This window comes from Channa argus, chromosome 5 (assembly GCF_033026475.1).
Source record: "Channa argus isolate prfri chromosome 5, Channa argus male v1.0, whole genome shotgun sequence".
In the NCBI taxonomy this organism is placed as follows: Eukaryota; Metazoa; Chordata; class Actinopteri; order Anabantiformes; family Channidae; genus Channa; species Channa argus.
Genome location: NC_090201.1, coordinates 6,454,366 through 6,481,714, shown reverse-complemented (window position 1 = coordinate 6,481,714; position 27,349 = coordinate 6,454,366). Strand labels below are relative to the sequence as shown.

The window sequence follows — 27,349 nt, the reverse complement described above, 5'->3', positions numbered from 1 at the left end:
TAAATTACATCAATTTAATAAATAATTCTACTTTAAAATACAAACTGACAGTCCTTAGATCTTCAATTAATAAATTAATGAATAATTTAGTGAACACGAGTGTAAAAGTTATTAACCCCATACACGCAGAATAATTGTATCACACTTGAAATGGGGACATAAGAGGCACAAATGGAACAAGTTTACTGCAAACAGGAGAGACAATGCTAATAATTATTAAAGTAACAATCACCCAACTCCTGAGCCAATTATAATAACAAGTGTGACACTGCAGAAATTATACAGTATATTTGACACACAAGTCAAACATTCTAAAAGACGTTTAGAACAAAATTAAATAACAAAGCAAAATTATAGTAAAATAAAATAGCACTGGAGTTACACATGTGAAAGGAAATTATCAGATATATTGCTCTCATACAATCTACTATCTCTGTTGAGTGCGTTTTACACTCGAAAAGTATGCACATTTTCAAGAAACAAAAGAAAAGTAAAAATTGAGGCCTGCTTATTAAATATTATCTCTATGTTGTAAAGACAACCAACAAACCCCTTATTCTAACAGTAAAGTACAAACAAAAACATATTGGCCCACGCTTTTAAGTAAGACATTCATGGAACTTAAATCCACACACCAATGAGGTTGCATATTTAAGTTAATATATTGCACAACATACAAAAATAAGACATGTAATACTGCTTGTTATGCCAGAAATACAGTATAAAAAGAAAACATTATGAAACTTAAAAATAAGAACAGAACACGAATGGGGCTAAGTCTTTCTGTCCTGTCAGCTTCATTGTGTTTCAAGTTCAACAGTAAAGGCCATGTGTTGACAAATCCAATTTGTGTCTACACTGAAAACATTTGGCACCAATTCTAACAGGACTAAACAGAACGAGGTGGGTGAGGATTAGTGTTTGGTGCACGGGGTAGAGCTACACATCATCTTATGACTACCTACTGTATGTTACAGTGTTTTCCTACCGTTATAAGTTACAGTCACACTCAGTGCAGTACACATTAAGTGCAACCTCTAAATAAGGACTGCACGCTCCATCCAGATAGGTCCGAGTCACTTGACCTTATGCAGGCTGCTGGGGGTTGACATTCATGTGCTGAGGGTGTCCCAACAGGCCAATCCTTTGTTTCTGCTTCCTCTGTTCTGTCATCTGAAGAAGATTAAAGAAAAGACAGATTTTTACAAACCTAAACAAATATCTCTTCCTTTGTACCTCTGTGGGCATGCATGTCTTCTTCTGCTCCTGCTGGCAGCTTAACTTTTACATGCTCTTCATCGCTTCATTCTTTCAAATCACTTTACAGAAACTAACGAATGCTGCACAAACTGCTGCATGTTGCTCAACTGAAACAGATTCTTCTGAAATCCTTCCAGTCTTGTCATCCACATTGCTAAGCCTTCTGATGAAAGCACCAGAATACAAACGACTAATACTGAAACTCAGTCAAAAGAAATTTTAGATATCAAGCAAAGCAATGAGTCATAACACAGGTGTTCACCTTTACAGCAACAGGAACAAGAATGAGTGTTTTTTTTTTTTTTTTTTTTTTGGCTAAGAAATAACTTATTAACATAAGGTAGTGATTTGCACCTCAGCCCTGAAACACAGCAATATTAAAAGTGAGAAGACAAAGTGGTCTTGTAATGAGTGTTCCATCAGAAATAATTCTGCAGAGAGGGACAAGTTTGAGAAAAATTGTAAAACACATTTAGCAATTGTGCACAGTTTAGCACAGTTAGCAATACAATTATTTTCTTTCTATACTATAATTTTCTTAATAAGCCAATTTCATAAAGAAGGCTTGTTGAACAATTGTCCTGCTTCTATTTTGCCTAAAATTCATGTAGTAACACTTTCACACATCTGTACAAGTACTGTAGTACTTTTTACATTTGTTTTTTTTTTATTTCAAGTCAAAACAGGCCATACAAACACTAAATCTGGAATTAAATGTGACAGATGCTAAAGTGGCTTTCAGCAACACAATTAATCATTTCCCCTCTGTCTGGGTCAAAACGTCTCGATAACATTCACTTCCTCACAGATAGTTCTCATTTCAAGGGTAAAAGACATTTTACAATTCTGTTTACTAGAAACAGTGGATTGCAGTAATTGTGCAATTTTCGTGCCTTCGATTTCCATTGCATGCAACATCAGCAGAATGTATTCTTATACCTTTTAGTAGCACTTAAAATCAGTCAATCAGACAAGTCTGAATAACTAACCGGTCAAATTATTTTGATCATGTGCTCCTTTAAATTCTAACCTATAAAGTTACGGTCAATCATGAAATCCACAGAGAAAGCCACTAAAGAGTGTTGCTCAGCGATGAACATGATGTGATGTGTTCTGAACTATGACTCATCACCTTTAGCATTTAGTAAGCTCTGCATCTAAAGGGCAATGAGTGGCAATCAAACAAACCTTGAGAGACATCTGCTGTCCACATGTACAGAAAAATGTTTTCCCCACGATGAGGTGAGAGACACCAAAGTCTTTGTGTCTGTCTCAGTGATGTACTTTAGTTTAACAAACCTGTTCTTTGAGCTCCATGAGCTGGCCTGAGAGATTGGACACCAGCTTCATGGTGGAGTCCAGTTTCTCCTGCAGGTTTCGGATTTCATTCTGCTCCCCGTCTGCGTCGCTGCTGACCAAGGACATGGCCCGCATCCGTGGAAACCAATCCAAGTTGTGTTCCTGGAGAACAGAAATCCAGATAATTACAGAGGCAGTGAATCAACACGCAATGTGAATCCATACACAATGAAACTGTTTTGTAAGATTCTTTCCTCTTTGAGAGGGTCATCAATTTTCATTAATTAGTTTTTCACTCATCCGTGGAAGGTGTACTTAAACTGATCGTGTGGAATTGTCTGTGAGATTCTGGATCAGAGCATTTTAAAAATCCATTTGTAACAGGCAGCTCACTCAATTGCAATGTTTCTGTCCTTCTTATGACAAAAAAAATGATAGTTTCCTTATTTAATTATACATGTACAGCACTAGGATAAACGCCCAGATCTTGAATGTTCACGTTAGTAATGGACAAGAACTGTAGTAAGCTAAAGTTCACCAGCGACAGTAGGTGGAACTGAGGAACTTTGCCAGTGTGGGTGTTTTGTTAGTGTTGATATAGTCATGTGTGTAATGACATTTTCAACGAGGAGTAGGGCAGAGGGTGGCAATTTAGAATACACTTTTTGAAATACTGTCTGTAGTAGTAGTGATTTCTCTCATTACATACAAACAAAGTGCACTGCCACACATTAAACCTTTCAAACACACAGGGCTATTGGCAAACTGGGATCAGTTGAACTCAAGAAACTTTTTTTTTGGCACAAACTTTGATGTGCGAGATGTGGACATTATTCATTAAGGTCTGAGTGTTGATTGAAATTGTTATGTCCAGTGAATCCATAAAGTATTCAGTACCCTTCACTCTTCACACAATTAAAATGTAATAAATAACATTTGCCCACTAGTCCTCAGCGAATAACTCATTATGAAAAAACAAAACGTGTTTAGAATTTTTTTTTTCTTTGCTTGGTTTTGTCCTGAGATGGTGGTACATTTTATATACATGTGTGCACTATTCTTAATTTATATTCAATCATTGACATGTTTCAATTAAGATCTAGACAGATCTCAAGGAAAATTGTGTCAGACAGAATGTAGCTGTTTAAATGTTTGTGCTTAGTCATTTTGGGATTTTGACTGAAGAAGTTTAGATTAATGAAGCAAAAAAAAAAAAAAAAAACCCTGCTAAATGTATCAATTTAAAATGAAACTTAGAACCATAATGTGGGTAGAACGTGAAGGGATCTAAAAACTTTTTAAAGCCACAGAAAAAGAGCCTTCCCATGTTTTTGATACTACATATTGTGGATGTTCCAGCACTAGCCATTTAATGCATATACATTCAGTTAATAGGTGATGGAGGGGTTAGCACGACCGCCTCACAGGGTTCAGGGTTTTCTGTGTGGATCTTTGGATTTCTTCCATTAGCTGGCCTAAATTGTGCAATGATAGCTGGGATAGGCTCCAGCCTGCCTGTGACCTTTATTTCAACTATAGATTCCATTGTTAGTTCCAGTGTTAGTGGAGTCCTTTTTGTGGATTAAGACTACCTTCATAAGGATAAAGGTTAACAAAACAGGATGCTGCATGAAATGCATTGTCGCATGCTTACTCTTAACTATTCACTCTTCCAATGCTGTACCAGTGCTGTTATATTTTATATATGTTGTATTTTCTTGTAATCTTGTTTACTTGTTTCATGCTTTCACCAAATCAACCAGGACCGACTCCTAAGGATTATAACTAGGGAATAATAAGAGAAAAGTAATTTAAAGTCCACAAAATACTGAGGGAAGTATGACTGAAGAATATTAACATAACATAGTGATAAGGGTTCAGACTGTATGGAAAATATACTTTTCTGACATCAGATGCATACATGTATATTGTAAAGTACATACAATATGTTGATATGTTATGAGTTCAAACATGGCTGAGGGCCAGCTACTTAGCTACATTCTTTCACACTTCTACCTCCTCTGGCACTTGACCATCACATGCCATTGTTATTGTGTGCTGTCTGAACCTTAACCCAAATGAGCCCAAGTCATGTGAAACAATTTCCAATCCTTCAAAACATAAATGCACATCCCACACAGTCACCTCATCGTCATATGCCCTCAATCAGCATAACTACCGATCCTCATACAGCATGAATGAAAAGGCAGGATGCTGCGTAGCTGATGAGGTCACTGGGTAGAAAAAGCACAGTGCTGAAGAACTGGGCTGGAAAAGTCCCTAGGTTTCAGTGGTTGATTTGGAGACACAGGGGTGAGTGAGGTGGCCATCTGAACCACAAACCAGTCCTGGGTCAGACAGCAGCCTGAGGGGAATCACACAACACTAAGATAATGAGCAGCACATACTCATTCTGAGAGGAGGAGAAAACTGTTGAGCAAGTTCCACTTCCTGAATGCAAACAGACAGACACTGTGTTTACCTAGTTTACCTGCCCCCTCCCCCAACTTACATGCACTTACGTACTACTGTATATCTGAACAAAGCTCCAGCTTTACTTAATAAAGTTTTACTTATGCTTTTATATGACTTGCAATTTTTATTATGAAAAAAATATTGTAAAAATGTGCCTCTTTTTCCAGCACATCTACTAGTAATTTCATGTTCAGATAAAACACTTAATTTTTTTTTCCACTAGTGTTTCCCATGCTCAACTCTGTTTGTATGTTGTCTAAAAAACATGAACTAAACATGCCACAGGTCATGTCCCCATTCTGGATCCTGTCTATCGGCCAAGGCACACGTGCGTTTGTTTGACGACTTTGTCGCCGGCAGCCCAGCCCTCTTTCCATCCCCAGTGTTTACAAATGAAAGCCCTTCCAGTAAACTGAGAAGTGCAGGCACGACTTAAGGCTCGACATCATGCTGGTTCATTGGAAATGACGGAAGTACATTTTTCATTATTAAAACCGCACGGGCCATGACAGAGAAACAGGATGCTGTGTGGTTAAAACAGCAACAGAAAACGTCACAGTCATGCCACAAGCCACCTGACGAGCTGACAGCCCACTCAGTCTACAAATATACAAATAAATGTAAAAAAATATCACACATCCAAACACGCACCGGAAAACTTATTTTCGCCACGCTCAAATAAAAATCGATTTGCATGTTTGTGATTGAGGATTAGCTCATCGAGCTGGGGCATGTTGCAGTATCAGACAAAGTACAAATTAGGGCAATGAGTGTGAGCCAAGCATCATCTTTTTAAATCTTAGACGTGACACTTCACCCGGAGCCCTCCACCATTGACGTCAGTCCCAGTCATTGTCAGAGTAGTCTGACTTCTTACACCCCCTTCTGTCCTGTTGCTTCTTCCACATTATTGCAGCATCAAAAAAATTGAAACATAGTGGGAGAGAGACAGTACAGATTGAAGAAATTGGATGGTTCTAATGCAAAGCTTTAGTTAATACTGTGGGACAAGTCTGGAATGTAGCATATAAAATACAGCAGCATGGTTTAACAAGCAACACACGCTCATTTTGTTATTTTTCTTTGTAAACCCTTATAAGAGCAAAATAAACTGAAAATATGTAATTTTCAATTATTGCAAGTTTACTAAGTAAAACTAAGGTTTAGTTACAATTTAACTGTAATGGCTGTAATGTGTTGAGTGAGTTACAAATGGCAATGGTACAAAGGATAAGGATACATTTTGGAAACATGTCTCAATACACTAATAAAATATTGAGCATTTTAATTAGGAATACATTAGCTAATATAAATATATGTTTTTTTCTATATTGGTACACTATATTGGTAGGGAAAATTAATAAATGTTTGTATAACTAAAGTTAGTATTTTAAATTCCAGTATTTTTAAAATGCACATTGTATATTTGATTGATTAACAAAAAATTAATAAAACACGTTCTTTTGCACTTAATGTGCGTGCAAATATATTAAAAAAGCCTCCTTCTCCTCTCAGACCCTCCTCTCTTAGAAAAGAAACGGCTCAAATTTAGAACAAACCAACTACATCAATATTGCAGAAGACATTTTAAAATGAATTTGCGTGAGTGCTGCGATCTTTGTAAGACCCTGCATCTAACACCATGTGAAGATAAGAGCTAAAGTTAAGGATAACTTGGTCAGGTGATGGGTCACTGGGGTCTTTTGTACTACGTGTGCTTTCTCTCAGATTGCCGCTAAAACCCACTTGGTCAGAACACACCCTTGACACGGTCATTTTAAGTAAAAGCCAAAGGTTAATGGCAGAGAGAAGGGGGGTTAATCCCACATCAGGTGGTTCCTCACAAGACTGTGTGTAGCAGATCAAGGCAAAAGGCAGTCAAGTGGGCTAAATGGCATCTAATGAGAAACCATGTCAGAAACTGACAGCAGAATAAATGCGTCAGGGAAGCAACCACTTCAGAAGAAGGGGCTTTCCTTTGACAGTTAAAAATGCTATGAGCGTGATGCAGCAACAAAAATAATTACCTTGCTTTCTGGTTTATGTTTTTAAATTGTAAATTTCCACAGAAGTTGTCGTTTTTAATTGAAAAGTTTGACTGAGTGTACGTGATATGTCGCATTTCTCAAATATGTTTAGATCTTTTTAGCCTTCTTATTGCTGGTGCGGAAAAATAAAAAAGCCTGCAATAATACATTCTTTCCAGACCCTGCACAAACGTGGAGATACACAAAACCCTACAGTGGTCTTTAGTGGGGATGTTTAACCTCAATAAAGATCACAGCGACTGCTGATACAGTTTTTCTGCATGCATAGTTGCTGAGACAGTATACAGCTTTACCTGTAGTTGCAAACAAGGTGGGACAGACTAGTATTATGAAATTGATTTGAATTAAACAGTTGTAATTTACTAATTCTAAACATGACCCTCTCTCTGTTTACCCATAATTAGTAGTAAAGTATAGATTTAAAGGTGGCGATTGTGTGTAGGGCTTGTGAACTGTTAGGTGTGTGCATGACAACATCCTTACCCTGATCATCTCAGCCACGTAACTCTCCGGGCCGGTGTACTCTGTCGAATCTTTGACCTTCACCAGTACGATGAAGAACAGGTAGTGCCACATGTTGTGCTCAACTTTGATGTGCTCTTCAAAGGTAACTGTCTTATTGTCAAACTTATCTCTCTCCAAACCTAAGACAACCACACACAGTAGGGGGCACGTGTGCACGCGCACACACAGACACACACACAAGCACACACACACACACACACAAAATAAACACAGTGCTCTTATTTCTTTGGAAGAATGAAATACACTCAGTGTGTGTTGCAACATGCCATAATAAAGGGGAAAAAAAAGTCAAGAGGAAATGGGGTCACAAGTTTATGGGCAGGGAAAAACATCAGTTGACATTTGCTAAAATCTTTACACTTATTAGATAATTCCTGTACTGACATTATTCATTGTACTGGAAAAAGAGAGATAACCCTTAATGGTGTTGTCCAACATAAACCAGGCCACAACTGAAAAGTGACTGCTTAAATGTACAGTACTTTAATGCCAACGAACATGGTCAAGACCCATATGGCAACAGGAAGAAGCACTCCTCCTCCACAGCAGCACCTGCCATGACTAACTATTCATTCTGGGAAGAGGAGGCGTTTTGTTGTTTACACTACCCAGAAAAACAGCCCCCATTTTGCAAAGCCCTGATGTGAAGCTGCATCACAGCAGTCGCATGCTCAAACAAGAACAGGCGCAGACCACTGGTTTGATTTCTCTTGATTTCATCATCATATGCAAGCCTAGACATTCACACCTGCTGATTGTTCTGCAACAGTAATGCTAAACAGCAGTGTGTCAAGTATCGATTGCAGCTTTGACTCGAATGGAACTGCAAGACGTTTCCGCTTTATTAAATTCTAAGAAGGGAGTACGGCTACTATATAGCAATGATGGGAAAAAGACAGGAAAAGATATGTCAAAGGTCATGAGTCACATTCAAAGTAATGCTGACAACCCATAGTGTTTTTCTGCTGAGTAAGAAAACTGGCTGTAATTGTTTAAAAAAAGGCCAGTCTTTTCTTCATGCAGAAAAAGAAAATTAATTATTACTTTAACTCTCACCGCAAATAAAACATGTTGTCTTCAGTATTTCCTCTTTCTTCTGTTTCTCACTCCTCAAGTCGGCAAACGTATCGATGATGACACCAAAAATGAGGTTGAGGACAATAATGATAACCATGAAGAAGAAGAGCAGGTCGTAGATCACTCTGGCGGTGAAGAGGGGCTCCTGTTGTAGGCAAAGGGAGAAAATTTGTGACAATTAAAATGTGCTAAGGATCTGATGTCAAAAGCCTCAACCATACTGAACTACCACCGAGTTGTTCACAGAGTTTACACTTTTTATTTGGCTTTAATGAACAAATCACAACCTTTTTTCTTTGTGCTAAAAATACATTTAATAAATGATTTTAATCTACTAAATCTAACATCTGAGTGGAGAATCAAGTTGTTTGCTAGAGTAGAAAAGCCTAGAATATATCAAGGGACAAATACAGAGCTCATTTATATGTGGGCTTACTGTTGTTACTGGGATGACACATTAAAGTGACTCAATGCATAAAGGTTACGGGCCATTTGTAAAGAAGTAATCCTTGCGTGTTAAACACAGTCTGGCCCAAGTCAAAACAGTACAGAGAATTCACATAAATGTTAAGCCAACTGAGTGTTACATAAATCTGTATAAAGGAGAAGCTGCCCCGTGTGTTTAAAAGAAAATTAAATAGAAATGATGGTCTTCTCATGACCTTGTTCTGACATAAATCCACTTTTTAGATCAGTTTTCTCCATCCACTTTAATTTATTTCAAGTTAATGTTTGTGTGTTGGAAGGAGTATGATGTGTCTTTTTAATAGCCCCAAAGGACTACAGCTGAAGAGCCAAAGATTTGTTTGACATTTAAATATACTGTTTTTTGATATTTGCAGTCTGAACTTGACTCGGGTGTGATTTCCTTCTTGTTGTCAGTGTTCCTGTTGTTTTTACCTCTTTGGATGGTTTCCGCAGGACGTCCCCAACACCTCCTCCACTCCTGAGGCCATGACTCAGTACTGTGACAATGCACATGAGCAGGGAGTCACAAGTTCGCTCCTTGTCCTCAATCACCACTGCTGATGGCTGGATTGTAAGGGAAGCTATGGAGACATAGCAAGACAGTTACATAGCCATTTCCAGAGTAGGCTGAGTGCTAAAGTTTGTCAGCTGCTTTGCTCTTATTAATGATAGTGGTCTTTTATTATTTGTTTAAATTTACTATGAGTTATTCATTTATAAGTTTATTGCATCAGTTTATTGCATCACCATTACTGTTTGTGAGGACATAATGAAACTGGGAATTTTCTTGAACCATCCACTCAAAAACAAGTCACCAGACTACCATGATTTGTCAGCCTCGTGGTGTTGGACAGAGAAGCTTTGACAGGGTCAGGCCCCAGGCAGTTTGAGGATTCAACACAGATGGCTGATTTTAAGGCACATGTTCATTGCTTGTAATGGTAGTCTGGTGGACCATCACTTAGTGGACCCATTGGCCTGCTTGTACCTGTTGGTAATTAATCTCTGACCTTTCAACCCTGGGCCCCTACATCAGGTCTTAGGCTGGCTCCCCTAAAACACCCAAGGACCCTTAAACCCCCATTATTACATCCAGCCCCCTGAACGTCCCCAGCTGGATCAGACTGCTTTAATCTCATGACCACTACACTCAGATTTACAGCTCAGTGGGAGGATTCTTCTCTGCTTGACTCAGACGTCTGCAAGGACAAAAAGACCTTTACATACTCACACACTAAAGCATGCTCAGACACAGACGTATGGTGAGTGCAAAGTCACATGCAAACCCTTTGTAATCTCTTGATTTTATTCCCTGAAACTTTGACAGTGGCATCCAGCCTCCATTCAAGTCACACACACACGCACTTCATTTTTGCCTACCTACCATCAATTGTGGTCTCTGCTGAACAGTTTTCTCCATTTTCTTTCTGACACACTCCACCAGAGAACAATTCTCCTACCATACTTGCTCCATGCTCTATTCAATGGGAAACGCAAAACATTAAGGCGCTTTTTTGATTTTACATGTTTCAACTTATTGAGTAAAACAGTTGCAGAATGTGTGTTTAGGCTGCAGGTCATTAACAAGGAAAGAGAGAAAAATGTGCCTTTCATCATACCTAGTGTTTTGTTGGGTATCCTGTCGACAGCCAAAATGAAATCATCTTTAAAAAAAATATAGCCCACGATGGAAAAGAGGTAGACGAGGATAAGAGCCAGCACAGCTGTCAGAACAATGGAACGGCCATTGCGTGTCACACTCTTTATTACATTCAGCAAGGTCTCTTCTCGGTATACCAGATCAAAGAGCTGAAAAGAGGAAGGATTCAAAGACGTGTTTGCAGTATGTGTGTGGAAAAACATGCAAGAAGAAGACAGAAGTGTGTTCAAATGTTAGCATGTGGGCTAATAAAGGAACTATTGTTTGATTGGACAGTCATCTTTATTTGAATCTCCATGGTTAAATGAGGTTGGTAGTGACTAAATGCATTATATATCAAATTTGTTCTTGTGTGTAAATGTGGATATAAGGTTGCTTTAGTGTTATGCGTTAGTGTGTGCTAACATACCAGCAAACTGTAAAAGAAGACATGCACAAAGACCCCCAGGATGCAGATAATCAGGTAGAGCAGGTGGTACAGGAACTCCACATCTAAGATCATGGCTTTGTAGCCACGTGTAAAGGTTCCTCGGTTTCCAACAAAGCTCATCAGGAAGATCACCTTATTACATAACTGGAGAACAACAGAGATAACATACAGCGTAGCATTTCAAAGTGGATGTGGTTGACAGCCACAGTAGTGTGGAGTCTCCCATGCTCACGCATCCGCACACAACAGGTATAAAAGACATTTTTCTTAGCAGCTATAAAGCTACCCCAGCTTGTATAACCAGTGTGTTTCCGTGTCAACTTGAACTTGAAATCCTGTTTGATGGCACTACACACCTGGTTGCTTTCGTGATTTCACTATACGTTTTACTCCTTTATAAATAAGTCTGACATTTCACGTTTGGCATGTGACCGCGCCTTCCACCAAGGCATATTCCAGTCCATCTCCCGGGTTTAAATCATATCTGGATCTGGTATGGCACGCTAGTTCAGTACAAATTCCTATTGCCTTTCTGAACATATGAATGCACACTTACATTGAAACCCCCCAGCAAGAGCAAAGTAGGCTCCAGCCCTACAGAAAAGATCAGGCGCAGGATGGTGGAGGCAATGAGTGCTCGGATACCGTGAGGCTGAGGCAAGATGATGACAATAGCCAGAGATACAAGCATGGCCATCCACAGCAGGGCAGACAGATGGGGCGCCAGGGTACCTGAAGGTGAGGAAGTAAAATGTAGATTTAAGTAGTATGAATATGTTGTACTCTTTCTACCATGTGAGAAAGAAGGTAGCTTATTAAGGATTTTATTAAGGATTGAGCCTTGTCATAGTCCCCTAATGGTAAATGGTAAAAGGCATGTGCTTTTCTACCTATTGGCACTCAACTGACCACTTAAAAAAAAAAAAAAAGTTTGTTTGGATCAGTTAATTTAAACTACATCACTCCAGTTTATCATTTTTTTTGTAAAATAATCATTTATAAATACAACTAGTAGAACAAAATTCCTGCCATCAGAATAATATTCTTTGGAGATGTGAAATGTTAAGTTTTTCTTCATCTTGAGCTTCTGCATCTTCAAGGCCATGACAGCTGCGCAAAAGCTTTTAACAATACATCTGTGTAATGAGGTGTAGTAAAGTTAAACCTCAGTGCGATGTTCTAATGCTAGGCTGAATGCATTAACATGGTAATATTAATTCTTCTGAGTTGAGACATAAACACAGCCATTAGGCTGTAGTATGTTTATCTTTTCTCTAAGGCACCGAAAGAAACTTCTTGCCTCTCCGTTTGCCGACCGCATGGCAGGTACTTGTTACGAAACTGACCAACTAAATCAACTGGCTAAAAATAGAATTGGTATGAGCTAAATTCATTGGAGATGGCCCTGGGTACTGCATTGTCCCAGACCACCCAATAACTTGGACTTGAGGATCAACCCAGACTGAACACTTACAGTGTCCATTCAAACCATTCATCTCTTTTAGCAGCTCACTGTGCAGCAAAAGTATATGAATGTGATTTTCACACTAAACAACTTTAACTACACCAAAGTTCAAAACACAACTAACAGCATTTTTACATGCAAGTAAAATTAAACCACAGTTATAACTTGGTTATTTAAGGTGCTTTTTCTGGGACTTCTACACATCTGCGCACTACTGGGAAAAGTTCCCAACCACAGTTTCTCTTCAAACAAACCACAGAGAGGAAACATCTACTGACACACATGTGAGAGAGTGAGCTGATACAATAAGATTTAAGGGGACTTTAGTCTATACAATCTGCAAATTAAGCATATTTTTACAGCTATAAAAGTGGTTTAATGTCAAACTTGCAGTAAATGCTTGTCATGCCCAAATGAAGTTCACTGTAGTAGGTTGGTTTATTGAAGCTTTAAAAGAAGTTGGCTTGAATATTAACATCTGAGCTCATATGAATTCAAGACACAGAGTATGTTTATGCATTTGTGTAGACATTAAATAATAACCACAGTGCAACTTACCAGTAAATAACTGCTAAATAACTTCACTTGGCAACTGTGTTCAGACTTAAGCAAACATCTCTTAACCCATCCTACACTGATAGTTTTGTTTGTTTGCTGCTCTCAAAAGACCTTTGACATTGAAAACCTGAAGTTTCGAAACCCTGGCTAACAGCCTTTGTCTCTTTAATACCGCTGTGAGGAAGTTCAAACAAAAGGGACTGCGCTGTTTGACCCCAGACCGAACAATTGAAAGTTTATGCGAATCACAATGTGTGTCTTCTCTCTGCTACTCTGCACTGGAACAATGGAGTACTTAATGGCTGTGGCTTTACACATCCTTACAAATACTGCCCTCAAGAAGAAGTGAAAAAAAAAAATACAGGCATAAAAGAAGAACAAATGAAACTGCATGTATAAACACACTCACGTTTTGTTGTTTGTTTATTTGTGGAAGGGAAAAATAGAAAACTCCCATCAGGCAGTAATTTGTGTTGCCTAGACATCAGCAAAGTCATCTGTTATGCATTTTGACTCTACACCCACTTAAATCTGCAAATTTGGTCCATAATACACAACCTGATGTGTGTGGGGGGGTGGAAACATTTCAAATATGTACAATACTGTTAAAAAGCTGAGCCTCCCCCGTCCTTGCTTTGTAATTCTTAGATTTTAGTTGGATTTATGTTTGTGTCATATGTGATCAAGATGGTTGTATGATTGCAGAGTTATTTCGATGAACTTTGGGTTTAATCACATCAAATTATAGATTTTTTATTGACATAAAGCATCTGTTTGGTTTTTGAGCATTTCCAACAAAGTTGCTATAATAGAACACTTCCCTAAGCATAACTACCACTTGAAAACAGCATTTAAGTCAGAAAAAAGTAACTAAAAAACTACGGTCCAGGTTGACCTCATTTTAGTAACTGATACTGTCAAGCAACTACATATCTGAACGAAGAATAAGATGCAGTGGATGCAGTTTTAGTAATCAAATTAATTTAACAGAGTATTTGAATTTATATACAGAATTATATTACAGAAAATATGAAAAACCCGCTTCTTGGTGGATTAGGTTGATGGCCAGTGCCCTAGAATGTGTGTAAAATAATTAAACTATACCTCGGCTGTAGTTTTAAGCCGTTAGATAAAACCCAAATTAGATTGAAATGTGTCACTGTAACTGTACCAACATGTTACCCCTTTTTCAAAAGGGCTTGTGTTCCTTGTGTTTCTTCTTATCAAGTAGGTGTAACTTTCAGTGTTATCTCACGTTCTGTAGTCAGCAGTGACATAGTATTTTGTTTCCTGCTAGATTTTGGCCTTAAATGGAAAGCACAGTATTTACGTCTGCGCATAAAAACACACATACACACACCTAATTACCAGAAGTGATAGATATTGAGAAGAAAACTACTCAAACCAAAACCAGTGTGAGAAAACAATAGAAATCGTTTAATATGTTAATCTGTTTTAGTGTACAGCTCAGGAATGGTAAAGAATCATTTAGTAGGTCAGGACCAAGTGAAGAGATAATCTGACTTGGGCTTTTATGATCATACTGCAATTCAAGATCTAAACCTTTAGCTAGGATTAGATTCTCATCACACATCCACTTGTGGTGAAACTAACTTTGGTTAGAAAGGTGTGAGGCTACACCCAAACCACAGGCACGGGAGCACAGTGTTCTGTAAAGTCCTGTGCATGCTTAAAACTGATAAAATATCTAACTTTAAGTTGACCTAATGTGTTATTACAAATCCTAAGCCTCATTGGGCGATGTTTGGGTGTAAAGCAGAAAAACAAATGTTCTCACGAATGCATCTCAATTCAGTTCTTTTCACTTTTCAAGTGACTGAGTAAGCGTTTGTAGTTCATCATTACTTTGGATTTCCAAATTTGTGCACTGTATAGAGGGGTCCTGCAGTTGTAGGAGATCTAAAAAGATCTCGTAAGCGGACTCCTTTTTAAACACCAAACTTCCAGAATTTTCTCATCTTCAAACATGTACTTCCAAAAGACACTGCCTAAGGTGAGCTCATCTGAGGCAATTTAAAGTCATGAGCAAAAGTTAGTACCCCCTCTTTTCATTCAGATGTCCTCATTTTCCTCCAGAACACTCTTGCATTGAGAGACATTCATGGCCCATACAAAGACTGCAAGGTGCCCAAGTCCTGTGGCTACAATACAGCCCCTTCATAGCTGAGCTTGATGGTGGTTATGAGATGTTTCTGCTGGAATTGTGTGTTTGGTTTTCTCTAAACGTTGTGCTAGGCATCAAGCCCAAACATTGCATTTTCTGACTTTGGGGTAATAGTGTTGGGATGTCCAACTCTGGTAAGACTGCGAAGTGTCGTGATGGCTTTCTTACTGTAGAATGTTGAATTCCATATTCTCTGGAAATGTTTTTCTAACCATTGATTGATGTGAAGCAGCAATTGCTTCTTTAAGACAATTGCTTATATCTTTCGCTCCATGAAATTGTACTAACACACACCTGAAGGCTCCAGAGCAGCAAACTGCCTTAACTTCGTGCACTCTTTGAGTGCCAATAGGTAGAAAAGCGCTATATAAGTGCAGACCATTTACCATTACTTCTGCTTTTTTAGCGGTCTACAGACCTGCTGATGATCAATTAAACAATGGCTGATAATTAGCAGCACTAGCTGCAACTTCTTAAATCATATGGAAGCAGTAAAGGGGTTACTTTAAGTATTGCCCACATGTTTTAATTCTGTTTGGTTTCATTTTATTAAGGGTATGTTGTTGTCTGTTGGAGGCTTTGTTTGTAATACTAAGACCTGCTATGATTAGATGATTTTTATGATGTTTTTACCCCCCAAAAAAACACGGAAACAAGGCTTTAAATAGCACTTTTCATACATAGAATGCAGTAGCATTGCAAGGCCTGTGAACATAATTTATGTATAAATCTGTGAAAATCCCCTTTTAGCTAAAATTTGCAAATGACAGGCCAATTTAAGTTCATTGTGTTTAGAGCAGAGGAGAAAGTATCTGTGAGCTTTGATCTGGTAACTACTGTAGCAAGTAGGTGTGGCTGTCAATTTATTGGTTTCAGAAATGTATAAAACATGGGAGACAGTATCTCTTTTTCTCGACGTATCAGAAATAAGGTTTCTATATCTTTCAAGACAATTACAGTACAACTAATAGTTCATATGGGTCTTTTTTGTAAGTCTCACACAACACAATCGCTTCAAACGCTAAAATAAAGAGCGTGAAATCCATGACCTATTTCCACTTTAATTGTTCAACGTTGCCAGGTTTCTGGAAATTCATGGATTCCTGCCCCACCTCCTATTTCCTTCACTGTAACAGCCACAATCAATTGTGTTAAAGACGCAGACACACACGCACACACAGAGATCTGTTGTTTATGAGCGTTAAAAAGCTAAAGGAATTGGAAAGAAAGGCTTAAGGTGACTGACCTCCACGAACACCCTCCAGAGGGTAGAAGAAGGCCACAAGCACATTCATGAGCACAGCCAGGTTGAAGGAGATACTGCTCCAGAATGACATGTTTCTGGAACACCAGTATAGAATGGGCTGGGCTGGAGGACAAATTAATGTAGCTAATTAATATAGAGAGCAATGCAGCATCCTACAATCATGAAGACTCTATACACCAAACAATTTATTTTCACAAATTTCACAAAGCAGTTCAGTTTGCAATAAAAGTAAAACACAGAATGATAGATTATAATTTCATTTCATTTCATATAAAAGAGGATAAAACACATAGATTTTGACATATAAATACAGTATGATATCCAATTATTTGCAGTCTTAGTTAAAACAAGGCTTGGGACAATTTGCGTTATAATATAGACACCTTACTAAGAGCCAAAAAACAAAGACAATGCCATTTCTGGAAAACCCCAGATTACATTCACTTAGGACCAGTGCAGATACCAATATTTTAACTTTGATACTTACTCCCATGTTTAATAGCAGATTTAAAATTTCCAAAGTAAAATGACATTATGCCATCTTTTGTTTCATTTTCCAGCACTTTTTTCTACTGAAAGCAGTTTTTACCTTCATGAAGCAGGATTTACAGTTTTAGATTAGATTGAATTATAGCTTAGTGTATCCATCTAACAAACTAACAACTAGAGCTGGGTATTGTTAAAATCATTTTTTAATATTTTTACTAAAACAAAAAATGTAAACAATACAACGCTGCATGCCTATTGGCTCAATGATGTGGATGAGATTTGCTCCTTAGGCATTGAATGACAGAGCATTTGTTGATACTTGATTGTACTAAATTCAGCTAGTGTGATAGAATGAAAGTATGGTATTTAGCCCTACATTTAGTAATATCAAACTGATTTAAAATGGTAAAAGTTTTAAAATTCTGTAATATCTGTGTATTGCAGTTATAGTTTTGCTGAATTTGAATAAAGATCATAGTAAAATATAAAAGGTTAAAGGCTTGGTAGGCCACTAAAACAATTAGTTTCACCATCCAAACCTCCACCCTCTTAGCTTGTGCTTTGCTACATAAAGGGCACGTTACGTCCTGCACTGGCACTTGACAGAAAACATAATTGATAATTTGTTTTGATATTTTGTGATGATAGATTAACATTTTAGTTTCTGCTTAGTTTAGAAAGATAACTCTGGGAAAACCTATATTATTTTTGGTTCTGTGAAATTCAAACAGATTTTAATATTGAACACTTTAGAGTTAGATGTTGGAATATTATGGTGATTTGAAACTGGGGACTTCGGTGTTTTGGGTGCCAAAAAAAAAAAAAAAAAAAAAAAAGCATTCATTTTAAATTTATTTAATTTGGTCAGGAGACCAGTGTCATGGCCAGCACTATTTTGAGGCCAGCTGTTAATTAGAAAAGAAGAACTGAGGGTGGGGACTTTTATCAACATAAGTCACTATATGCATGACAAGCGGTTAGCACCAGCGGAAAAATATGGTCTCCAGCTGTGCTGATTCATTCAGATAGGAGAAAGATGGTTGTTGTCACGTGTTTTCACTTTATAGAAAACCATCTTTCTTCATGCTTAACCGTGGGACAGGCCACAACATGCTCCTAAACCAAACAACAAGAGAAGTTGCTTAACTGACGTAGCTGTCAGAGAATAAGCCAAAGACCTGCCTTGCTGAAAGGGAAACCCTGTTATGGCCTGCATGAGTATCGCATGCATGAGCCTTAATTAGTGTCTAGCAAATTTGTGTCATAACAGAAGTTAAGGCTGTGTGACTAATCCTGACCTCAAACTGCCAGGAACAACCCCAATTCAAAAAACGTTGGGATGATGTGTAAAACTGCAATTATTTACAAATCTCATCAACCCCTATTTTATTCACAATAGAACATAAACGGAGACAAACTGAGACATTTTGAATAAAATGTCCAAAAATATTAGCTCATTTTGAATTTGATGGCAGAAACACATCTCAAAAAAGTTAGAGCAGGGTGTGTGTTACCATTGTGTAGCCTCTCCTCTACCAACTGTCTGTAAAAGTCTGGGAGGTGGGGAGACCAGTTGCTGGAGTTTGAGGAGAGGAATATTGTCCAATTCCTGTCTGATGCAGGATTCTAGCTGCTCAACAGTCCTGGGCATTTGATGCAAGATTTTCGTTTCATGATGTGCAAAATGTTTTCTATTGGTGAAAGGTCTGGACTGCAGGTCAGTTCAGCACCAGGACTCTTCTCCTGTGAAGCCATGCTGTTGTGATGGATGCAGGATGTGGTTAAGCACTGTCTGGCTGAAATATGCAAGGCCTTCCCTTAAAGAGATGTTGTCTGGATGGGAGCATATTTTGCTCTAAAACCTCTATGTACTTTTCAGCATTGATGGTGCCTTTCCAGGTGTGTAAGCTGCCCACACCATAGCCACTAATGCCCCCCATATGAACACAGATGTAGACTTTTTAACTGTACGCTGATAACAAGCTGGATGGTCCCTCTCCTCTTTAGTCCACAGGACACGGCATCCATGGTTTCCAAAACGAATTTCAAATTTTGATTTATCTGACAATTTCCATATTGCTTTGGCCCAGAGAACACGGCTGCATTTATGCATCATGTTCACACATGGCTTCTTCTTTGCATGATACAGTTTTACCTTACATTTACAAATTGCACAGCAAACTGTGTTCACAGACAGTAATTTCTGAAAGTGTTCCTGTGTCCATGCAGTAATGTCCAGTAGAGAATAATGCCTGCTTTTAATGCAGTGCTGCCTGAGGGTCAGAAGATCTTGTGCATTCAGTTTTGACCTTTGGCCTTGCGCACAGACATTCCACGTAGATGGTGGGATCTTCACAGTCTTCACAATTTTATGTTGAAGAACATTCTTCTGAAATTGTTCCAGTATTGATAAACCTCTGCCCATCTTTACATTCGAGAGGCTCGGCCTCTCTAACATGCTCCTTTTATACACAGTCATGTTACTGATCTGTAGCCAATTGACCTAAATGACCTGATTTTTGGCGATTGCTTTTCCAGCCTTTTGTTGCCCCTTTTGTAACTTATTTGAGATGTGTTGCTGCCAACAAATTGGAAATGAGCTAATATTTTCCATGAAATAGTAAAATTTGTTGCAATATTCTATTGAGAATAAAATATGGGTTGATAAAATGTGCCAATCATTAGATTCTGTTTTCATTTACGTTTTACACATTATCCCAATATCCTTTGAATTGGGGTTGTAGATGAATGCAGGTCCATTATTACAATTAAGATGGAACAGACTTGGAGCATCCTGCTAACTCAGCTGGAGAAGATCATACAGTATCATACAGACAAATCCACATATTAAATGTGACTCCAAGGCAAAGGATCCTCGAAATATAAGATGCATCTCTGCTATTTTTCCTGGCCATGTTTATAGTTTCACTTAAAAATAACCAAAGAGTGAAGACAGGCTTCAAGCTCAATCCAACCCATTATTTGTTGACAAAACAGCATTCTGCACTCATGTGGACTTTTAAACACCAGCAGATCCATCATTCACTCTGACCACGTCACAGATTGAGCTCTAAATTAATTGTTCACAGCAGAAACAAAGAAATATTTGCATGTTAATATTAGTATGCTAAAAAAAAAAAAAAACTATCTTCATGAATGAAATACATCCAGACATTTTTTTTGCCTTCCCCTGATATTCCCAGAAAGGCAAAAGACAACAATCTTACACAGTAATCTTTAAAAAATGGGAATTTATGAAATATTGTTCTACTATTTAAGAACTGTTGCGTAAAAACATCCAATACATCTCTGTCATGGAACAGTGAGAAAATATTAGTACATGATCTTGTCCCATCTTAGCCTGTAATTAAGTTATACTACAATGTCATTTAAATAAGGTGATATGATGCTTTCCAGTTACATCCCTCCAGGGTTCAGATTTTAGGAAACATAACATTTGGCTTCAAATATTATGTCGAGTTAGTATAGAAACAAATTATTGAGTCTGTGACAAGGATGTAAGAACGGGTGGTTTTCCTCGTACTTGCCAAGGAGAGTAGTGCTGGTGGGAACACCAAAGAAGGAGAATGTTCTCAGACAGGCTGGCTTAGTGATTTAGGATTTTAGAAGTGACTTTAAAACGGAATAATTTGCATCACTATGTATTTACTGCCAACCATAGTCACAAAAAAGTTTCAAAAAGGAAAATAAGAAAAAATCTTATTATTAATACAAACCAGATTTATGCATTGTAATGACACTTTAACAGTTTGAGAGAGTTTGATTTGCACAACTGTAACCTGTCTGAGAGTCTCTTATTTTTTGGCTTGGTATGATGCTTTACATTTTATGCACTACAATTTTAAATAATGAAATATAATTTTTATTGCTTATTGGGCTGTATGTCAGGGTTTTTAATCACCAAAAGGAGTGCAGGAAGAGTTTGAACGGATTTAGGGAATTACCAGACTGCAGGGAAATTCTGCTTTCAGTTCCTGGTAATGCATGATGCCATTGTGCAGAATTAACATAAAGTGTGTGTGTGGGTGTGCACGTGTGGGTGAGACAGGGTTTTAATATCAGTGTCCCTTTCAGAGGGGTCCTTAAGTGCCTGGAGGGATGCAAGATGGAAGCATGTAAAGCAGACACTATGAGATAAAGAGCTGAGGAGAAAGACGCACAGGGAACTGTGTTTGTGTTACCAGTAGCCTCTTGAGTACCTCGCAGCTTCTTCTGCCAGATCATCTCATTGAAGAGGTCCTCAGAACGGAGGAAGAAGTCGTTGATCTTGCTGCCTTGCTCATCCCGCTCTGTAGTGTAGTAGACACGCAGCTTGGACTCTTGGGTGAGGAACTCACAGATGTTGGGCACAGGAAAGACTATCTGCTCCATGGTGCGATCTAGTCGGACAATCTGGACGGATACAGACACACACACACACACACAACAGCCACTAATAACAGTGCACTGTGGCGCAGATCATATACATAGGCTGATCTGACTGAATGTTTTTACAGACTGTTATTGAATTGATCTGCAATACAAAAAAAAAAAAAAAAGGTGTTCTTTAGGATGGTGGCAGATAAAGCAAACTAACAACTTTAGTTCAGAAGACAATGAACAATTGTCTTACTGAGTAAACACAAAAAAATGTGCAAACATGCGAAAGCTGCACGTCCTTATGTCAAGGCACATGATGAGATTCGGAAGCAGGCCAAAAAAAATGTTCTTACATGCCTGAAGTCAATTTGTTTTTCAGAAAAGGTTACAATCCTCAGATAACTCACATTTCCGTAAGCAAGCATCTGACAACGATGATATTTTTTGTAAGTACAGCTTATTCAGACACAAACCCAGCAACTGACCTCAATCTGAGCTGTGTGTTTGGCATAAAACTCCAGGGCCTCATCCCCCTCTCCATACGTCCCCCCTGGCTTCAACATTGCTTGTAGTTCCTTGTTGTGACGAGCTAACTGAAATAACAAAGACCATCAGATCACATTACATTGCATTTGTTTTTTATTTATTAGTGTATTTATGGTTTGTCCACTCAATCACTGGACAGTAAGGTGTGGACTGACATTTGGTGTGGCATAACTATAATTGCTGTGGTCAATAGAAATGATAGTTGGACCAGACACACTATTAAGATATGGACAGCCTAAGGGCTAAAAAAAGAGTTGGCGAGTGTGGACTGACAGGTACAGTATAATTTGTCTTAGCGGTTACAGGAACCGACAGAAACCTCCAGTAACAGTAAAGCTAAAAAATTCCCTTGGCCATTTACAATGCTCTAGGTCCATGCATATGCTAAAGTGTGTGCTCATGGATGTGTCAGACTACACTCTGATGTTAGGGATAGCTAGTGGCTTACTTGATGTGCCAAAATGTAGATATTATGACCAACGTTGCGTGGTGATGCAGAGTGCTCCTCCTCTCCATCCTCCCCCTCTTGCGGCTCCTCTACCTCTATCTCACCCTGCATATAGGCCTTTTTGATCACTTCTACCTGCAAGAACACACATTGTCAGATATCACTTGCTTAGTAAAAATAGGACGATTTGTATTGGGTCTCACGCACCAGCTCTTTAGGCCGCATGTTGTACAGTATCCTCTCGGCGTTTTCGCTGTCGTGGCGACTCTCCATAATTGCAAGAAGCAGCTTTGAGGCATTATTCTATAAAATAAAAAAAAACAACAACTTAGATTCCATTTCTCTTCCTGATATTCAAGATTCCTGACTGAACAAAGGCCATAAATTAAGGACTATTAAAGAGTGGAAAAAAGCTATAAAAAGCCATAAATATTTTTGTTTTGCTCTATGTCAAATTGACAGGTGTATATTCATCCAACTTTGATTCTAAATTTCCTGTTATGGCTTGATGAGCTCTATAGAATGTTGTCTTCATTTCAGCTGGCCAAATAGTTCATGACACTAGGGTGCGACCACAAGCACAATTATTAACTAGATTTCATTAGGATTGTTTTAGCGCTACCATCAGTAACATATTTGGCACTTACTTTCTGTACTGTTTCTCACTATATGGATGTCTTGTGTTTATGCTGTAAAGCGTTTCAACAGAAACAGGTCATTGTAATATGTGGTCAACAAAGAACAAAGTTTTTCAAATGAATGCCAAAAATATACCTCCCTGAAGTCAAACAAATTTGTATGAGGTTTTCTTTTTCCTTCTTTACTGAATAAACCAAAAATAACTCACTTTGAGTTCTAGCACCAGATCCATCCTCTTCTTGCCAAGAGGGTTGATGTCATTGAGGATGAGAGCGATGATTATGTCAATACCATTGCATTCATGAGTGGCGATGCAGTTCTGATGAAGGAATTAAATGAAAGTAAATGAAAGTCTAGACATACCATAGGACTCATTTTTGCCAGCAGCAACATTATTAGACGTAGAATCACAAAAGATAGAACTAAAGTGAACAAACTGACACTAGATGGAAAATAAAAAATATAAATATAATAATGGAGATTTATTGATCACCTCTTTAAACACAGCAATGTTTTCAGTTATGGCCAGGTAAAGAAATCCTTAATCAATAAATATAAAAGTCAGTGTCAATTTCAGACTTTTCTCCACCAGTTAATAAACTCTTAAACTGCAAACAAGGGGAGAGCAATATAATAAACTGGTAGTTAGATAAAATACCTAAATTGTAAGAAAAAAGTATTTTCTAAATATGAACACCAACAGAAACCTTTGTCAAGCTGACCTCTAAGACAAGATTTCAGCATTTTAGTATTAAATTGCTCCTATTTCTTCTGTCTTTTCTCATACGGACTAAAATATTTCACTTATCAATCATGTCAAAACCATGTGCTAATGAGACAGGTTACATTTCATGACTGCTGGTAAAGGTTTATGTACACTGGCTTTGTAGTTACAAATACAGTTTTATTTTTTGACAAATATTTGACACACATTAAACTGAACAGTTTACAGCAGCCAGAGTAGTTTGGAACAAGTGCCTTGAAACCATTTAATAAACCACCTTTCCTTAACAGTGGATACGTACAAAGCACTTTGTCTGGTTCTGGCCCCTTGTAGCCTTGTGTAAGGGAATTGAAATCAGTTCAACAACCACTGCATTTAGACAGTCGTTTTTTTAGTCATGCCAGTTTCAGACTTGGCATAGAATGACCCCACATCAGCAGGAACAAAGAATGCCACCATCATGTGAGAAGACCAAGCTATGCTAATCCATGCCAAGAACAAACACAGGCACACTTCCCAGATAAGGCTGGTGTTGCACTGTTGAAGAAAGATCAGTGACTGCATAACTTCAGCTTAGCAGCTGAGCTTTCTGTTAGTCATAATAGTAAAAATGGTCTTCTGCTCTGGAAAATGACAATAATTTTATAGTGTTACAAACATATGTAATGAAAAAGGGTAAAGAAAAAGCAGATTGTACAGTTGGGTGCACGACAACTAAGGCAAACTGGAAACTAAACAAACACTGTAGTTAAATCTGCATCTGTGTGTGAGTGTGAGTTTGTTTTTTGTGTATATTGATCACCTGGTTCTCATGACAGGGACCTTGGCAGTACTCAGTTAGGCTCTCCACAGTCTGATTGATGAGTCCTACATTCTTCTCATTGATGTAAAGTCCCAGCAGCCCCAGTCCTCCTGTGGTACTCCCACAAATGCAGTCCAGGAACTGAAGAGTCTCACACACCAGATTATAGTTGTTCTTGTTATTCTGGTTGCGGAGAAAGTTCTGGAGATGGATGGAGAACATGTAAAGACCTACTGGGTATATCCTGTCATAGGACTCATGTTCTTGCATTGGCTTCAGGCAGTGTGATCAATTTGTCAACAAGGGAGTAAAAGGTTTGAGACATGATGACCCACCGAGTTAAAAAGTTGGTTAGGAGTGATCTTGGGTTAGAGAAATGATGTACAAAAACCAAAATCACACCATCCACCATTTTCTCTTTCTTTCTTTCTTGTAAATAAGAACAAAATATCTTAAGGGTGGCGAGTTCTACTTTAGTCTTCTTTTTAAGTATGTAAACCTATACAACAGTCAGACAATTACTGCTGTGAAGTCTTTGGGATAAACTGAATTGATCATCTGTGCTGCATGGCCAGCAGTAAATCATTATCTTGCACCTATACAGACAAAGGATGGGTCCAACTATCATTTAATGAGGGCCGTCTCTGGTTTGGGTGTAAACAGAATCAGTGCAAGAAGAAAGTCTGCGCTGCTGGAGCCAGCCATTACTAAACAACAACACACTCCTCATAGTGAAACCAGAACAACACAAACCAGATATGGAAACATCTGCATCACAAAGTTCTGCAAATGGTGGTTATTTTCAACTTGGTTTCATTTCTGTATAACTGAGTACGGTAGAAATTCAGAACACAGGTCAGGAAATGTTACGATGTCATAGGCCACAAAAAAGGGGTGGGGGGATTTAGGCAAAACGAAAACTCTATAACGTCAACAAGCCGGGGTAATGGCTGACCTGCAGATCTCTGTTGTGGTTCTCACAAAGAAGCTGCATAAGGCGTAAGATTGGCTGCATGATGGTGATGATGACACTCATCTCGCTTTCCTCTTGACCCTTATCAGTAGTTGGGACGGGAGAACCATCAGCAACTGCTTGGTGCTCTTCAGCTTCGACCTCACGACGGTAGGTTGTGAACGCCTTCTTGGTGACAACAGAGGCATCTACTAGCTGCTCTTTCACCTCCTCAGTCACCACTGCCACCACTGGTATGTCCTTGACTAACCACAAGTATTAAACACAAACAATTGAACATAAATCAGTTTGTTATCAAGTTCATTTTAAAAGTGACAAGTCGCATTATTTTTATAATCATCAAGATGCATAGATGCTCTTTTCATGGAAACATGTTATTATCTTGTATTATCCTATCTCCAACATAATATTATCTTGTCTTAATAACCTCTAACCTTTCTTGCGTGCTGGTGCATCTTTATCAGGCGGCTCCTCATCCTTCTTCTTGCTGCCCAGATCACTAGTATTGACTGTCACAGTTGCTTTGATCTCCTGCTGGGCCAGCTTCATGCGTTCGTTAAATACCTTGAAGAATTTCTCAGACTTGTTGTCCCCCGTCAAACGAAGGTAAAATGACCGCTGAACAAAATCATGAACACAGAGGACATTGTGTTCACTTTTAAATATACTAAAATCGGTCTTACACTTTAGATTGGTCATGAATAATTTAGTGGCAATTACACAACACTTTCTGACCTCTTCCTTTTTAAACTTATGTCAAAAGGCTGAATCAATGTACCCAAGTTTAATCTTAACACCAGCACTTGCCTAAACGTTACTAAGGAAGGTTCTTGTCAAACTTCCTATTGATATATGGTATTCAAAGTTAGACCTTTGTTTTACAGTAATAACATTTTGCAACCACTTCTTCCACTTTTACACTTTCTACACAGTGCTGAGAGCAACAGGTTCAGCTAGCAGAGGTTACATAAGCCCCATCTTTTACAGGGGCAGGAAAACATGCTGTAAGGCTTCCCCAAGCTCACCTGATCTTAGATCATCTGCTCTCTGCCCCCTAGGTCTAGCATGTTTGTGGCATATACAAAAACATGCAAACAGGCAAACCACCACAAAAATGAAAAACATATTTGGAATTCAAAAGTAGCCAGACATGCACACACACACAAAAAACAACCAGTTCTACTCTCACTTCTCATGCTCTTGGGGACACTGTAATTCACATGTACCAACTGTAAAAGTGTGCATGACAAAAAGGAAGGTGTGCCAAACCGACATGCTTGCACATGCAGGTAAACACACAGCTGCAGAATTATATTCATAGAATTAGGCTCAGTTGTGTTGCTAAAAAAAAAAGAAGGGAAATTTAATTTGTCTGAATGCAGCAGATCACAATGTGTGCTTTTAAAAACTCTGCAACTACGTAATGGTAAGGTGTGCTCCAGCATGAGTGAGAGATGCGGAATCAAAGGTTCAAGCCCTTGGACCTACTGAATATAAATTGCAACTGTGTTGTTTAAAGGCCTTGTATGCATGAGACGGTTGTTTTTCTGCAACGGGCTCATTTGTTATGTCCCATTTTCCTCTCGACAATCCCTCCTTACATAAGACCTGTAATCAGCTGAGTGGTTACA

The 27,349-nt window shown here is 38.4% G+C and overlaps 1 protein-coding gene across 16 annotated transcripts in view; it reads right to left on the bottom strand.

The window, feature by feature from the left end:
- Positions 1 to 27,349, bottom strand: part of itpr1b (inositol 1,4,5-trisphosphate receptor, type 1b) — a 75,114-nt gene continuing 47,765 nt past the window's right edge. For 10 of the 16 annotated variants that reach the window (XM_067505584.1, XM_067505591.1, XM_067505588.1 and 7 more), the window contains 18 exons: positions 26,153 to 26,336; positions 25,701 to 25,963; positions 24,746 to 24,946; positions 23,428 to 23,538; positions 22,788 to 22,883; positions 22,581 to 22,715; positions 22,072 to 22,179; positions 21,388 to 21,619; positions 16,697 to 16,819; positions 11,799 to 11,974; positions 11,222 to 11,386; positions 10,772 to 10,961; positions 10,537 to 10,629; positions 9,585 to 9,733; positions 8,664 to 8,829; positions 7,566 to 7,726; positions 2,560 to 2,721; positions 1 to 1,173 (listed from right to left, as the gene is read on the bottom strand). In XM_067505584.1, coding sequence (XP_067361685.1) covers positions 1,087 to 1,173; positions 2,560 to 2,721; positions 7,566 to 7,726; positions 8,664 to 8,829; positions 9,585 to 9,733; positions 10,537 to 10,629; positions 10,772 to 10,961; positions 11,222 to 11,386; positions 11,799 to 11,974; positions 16,697 to 16,819; positions 21,388 to 21,619; positions 22,072 to 22,179; positions 22,581 to 22,715; positions 22,788 to 22,883; positions 23,428 to 23,538; positions 24,746 to 24,946; positions 25,701 to 25,963; positions 26,153 to 26,336 — 2,802 coding nt within the window. In that variant the 3' untranslated portion in view covers positions 1 to 1,086. The remainder of the gene's footprint in view (positions 1,174 to 2,559; positions 2,722 to 7,565; positions 7,727 to 8,663; positions 8,830 to 9,584; positions 9,734 to 10,536; positions 10,630 to 10,771; positions 10,962 to 11,221; positions 11,387 to 11,798; positions 11,975 to 16,696; positions 16,820 to 21,387; positions 21,620 to 22,071; positions 22,180 to 22,580; positions 22,716 to 22,787; positions 22,884 to 23,427; positions 23,539 to 24,745; positions 24,947 to 25,700; positions 25,964 to 26,152; positions 26,337 to 27,349) is intronic. The other 6 variants (XM_067505590.1, XM_067505599.1, XM_067505594.1 and 3 more) reach the window with 2 other exon arrangements.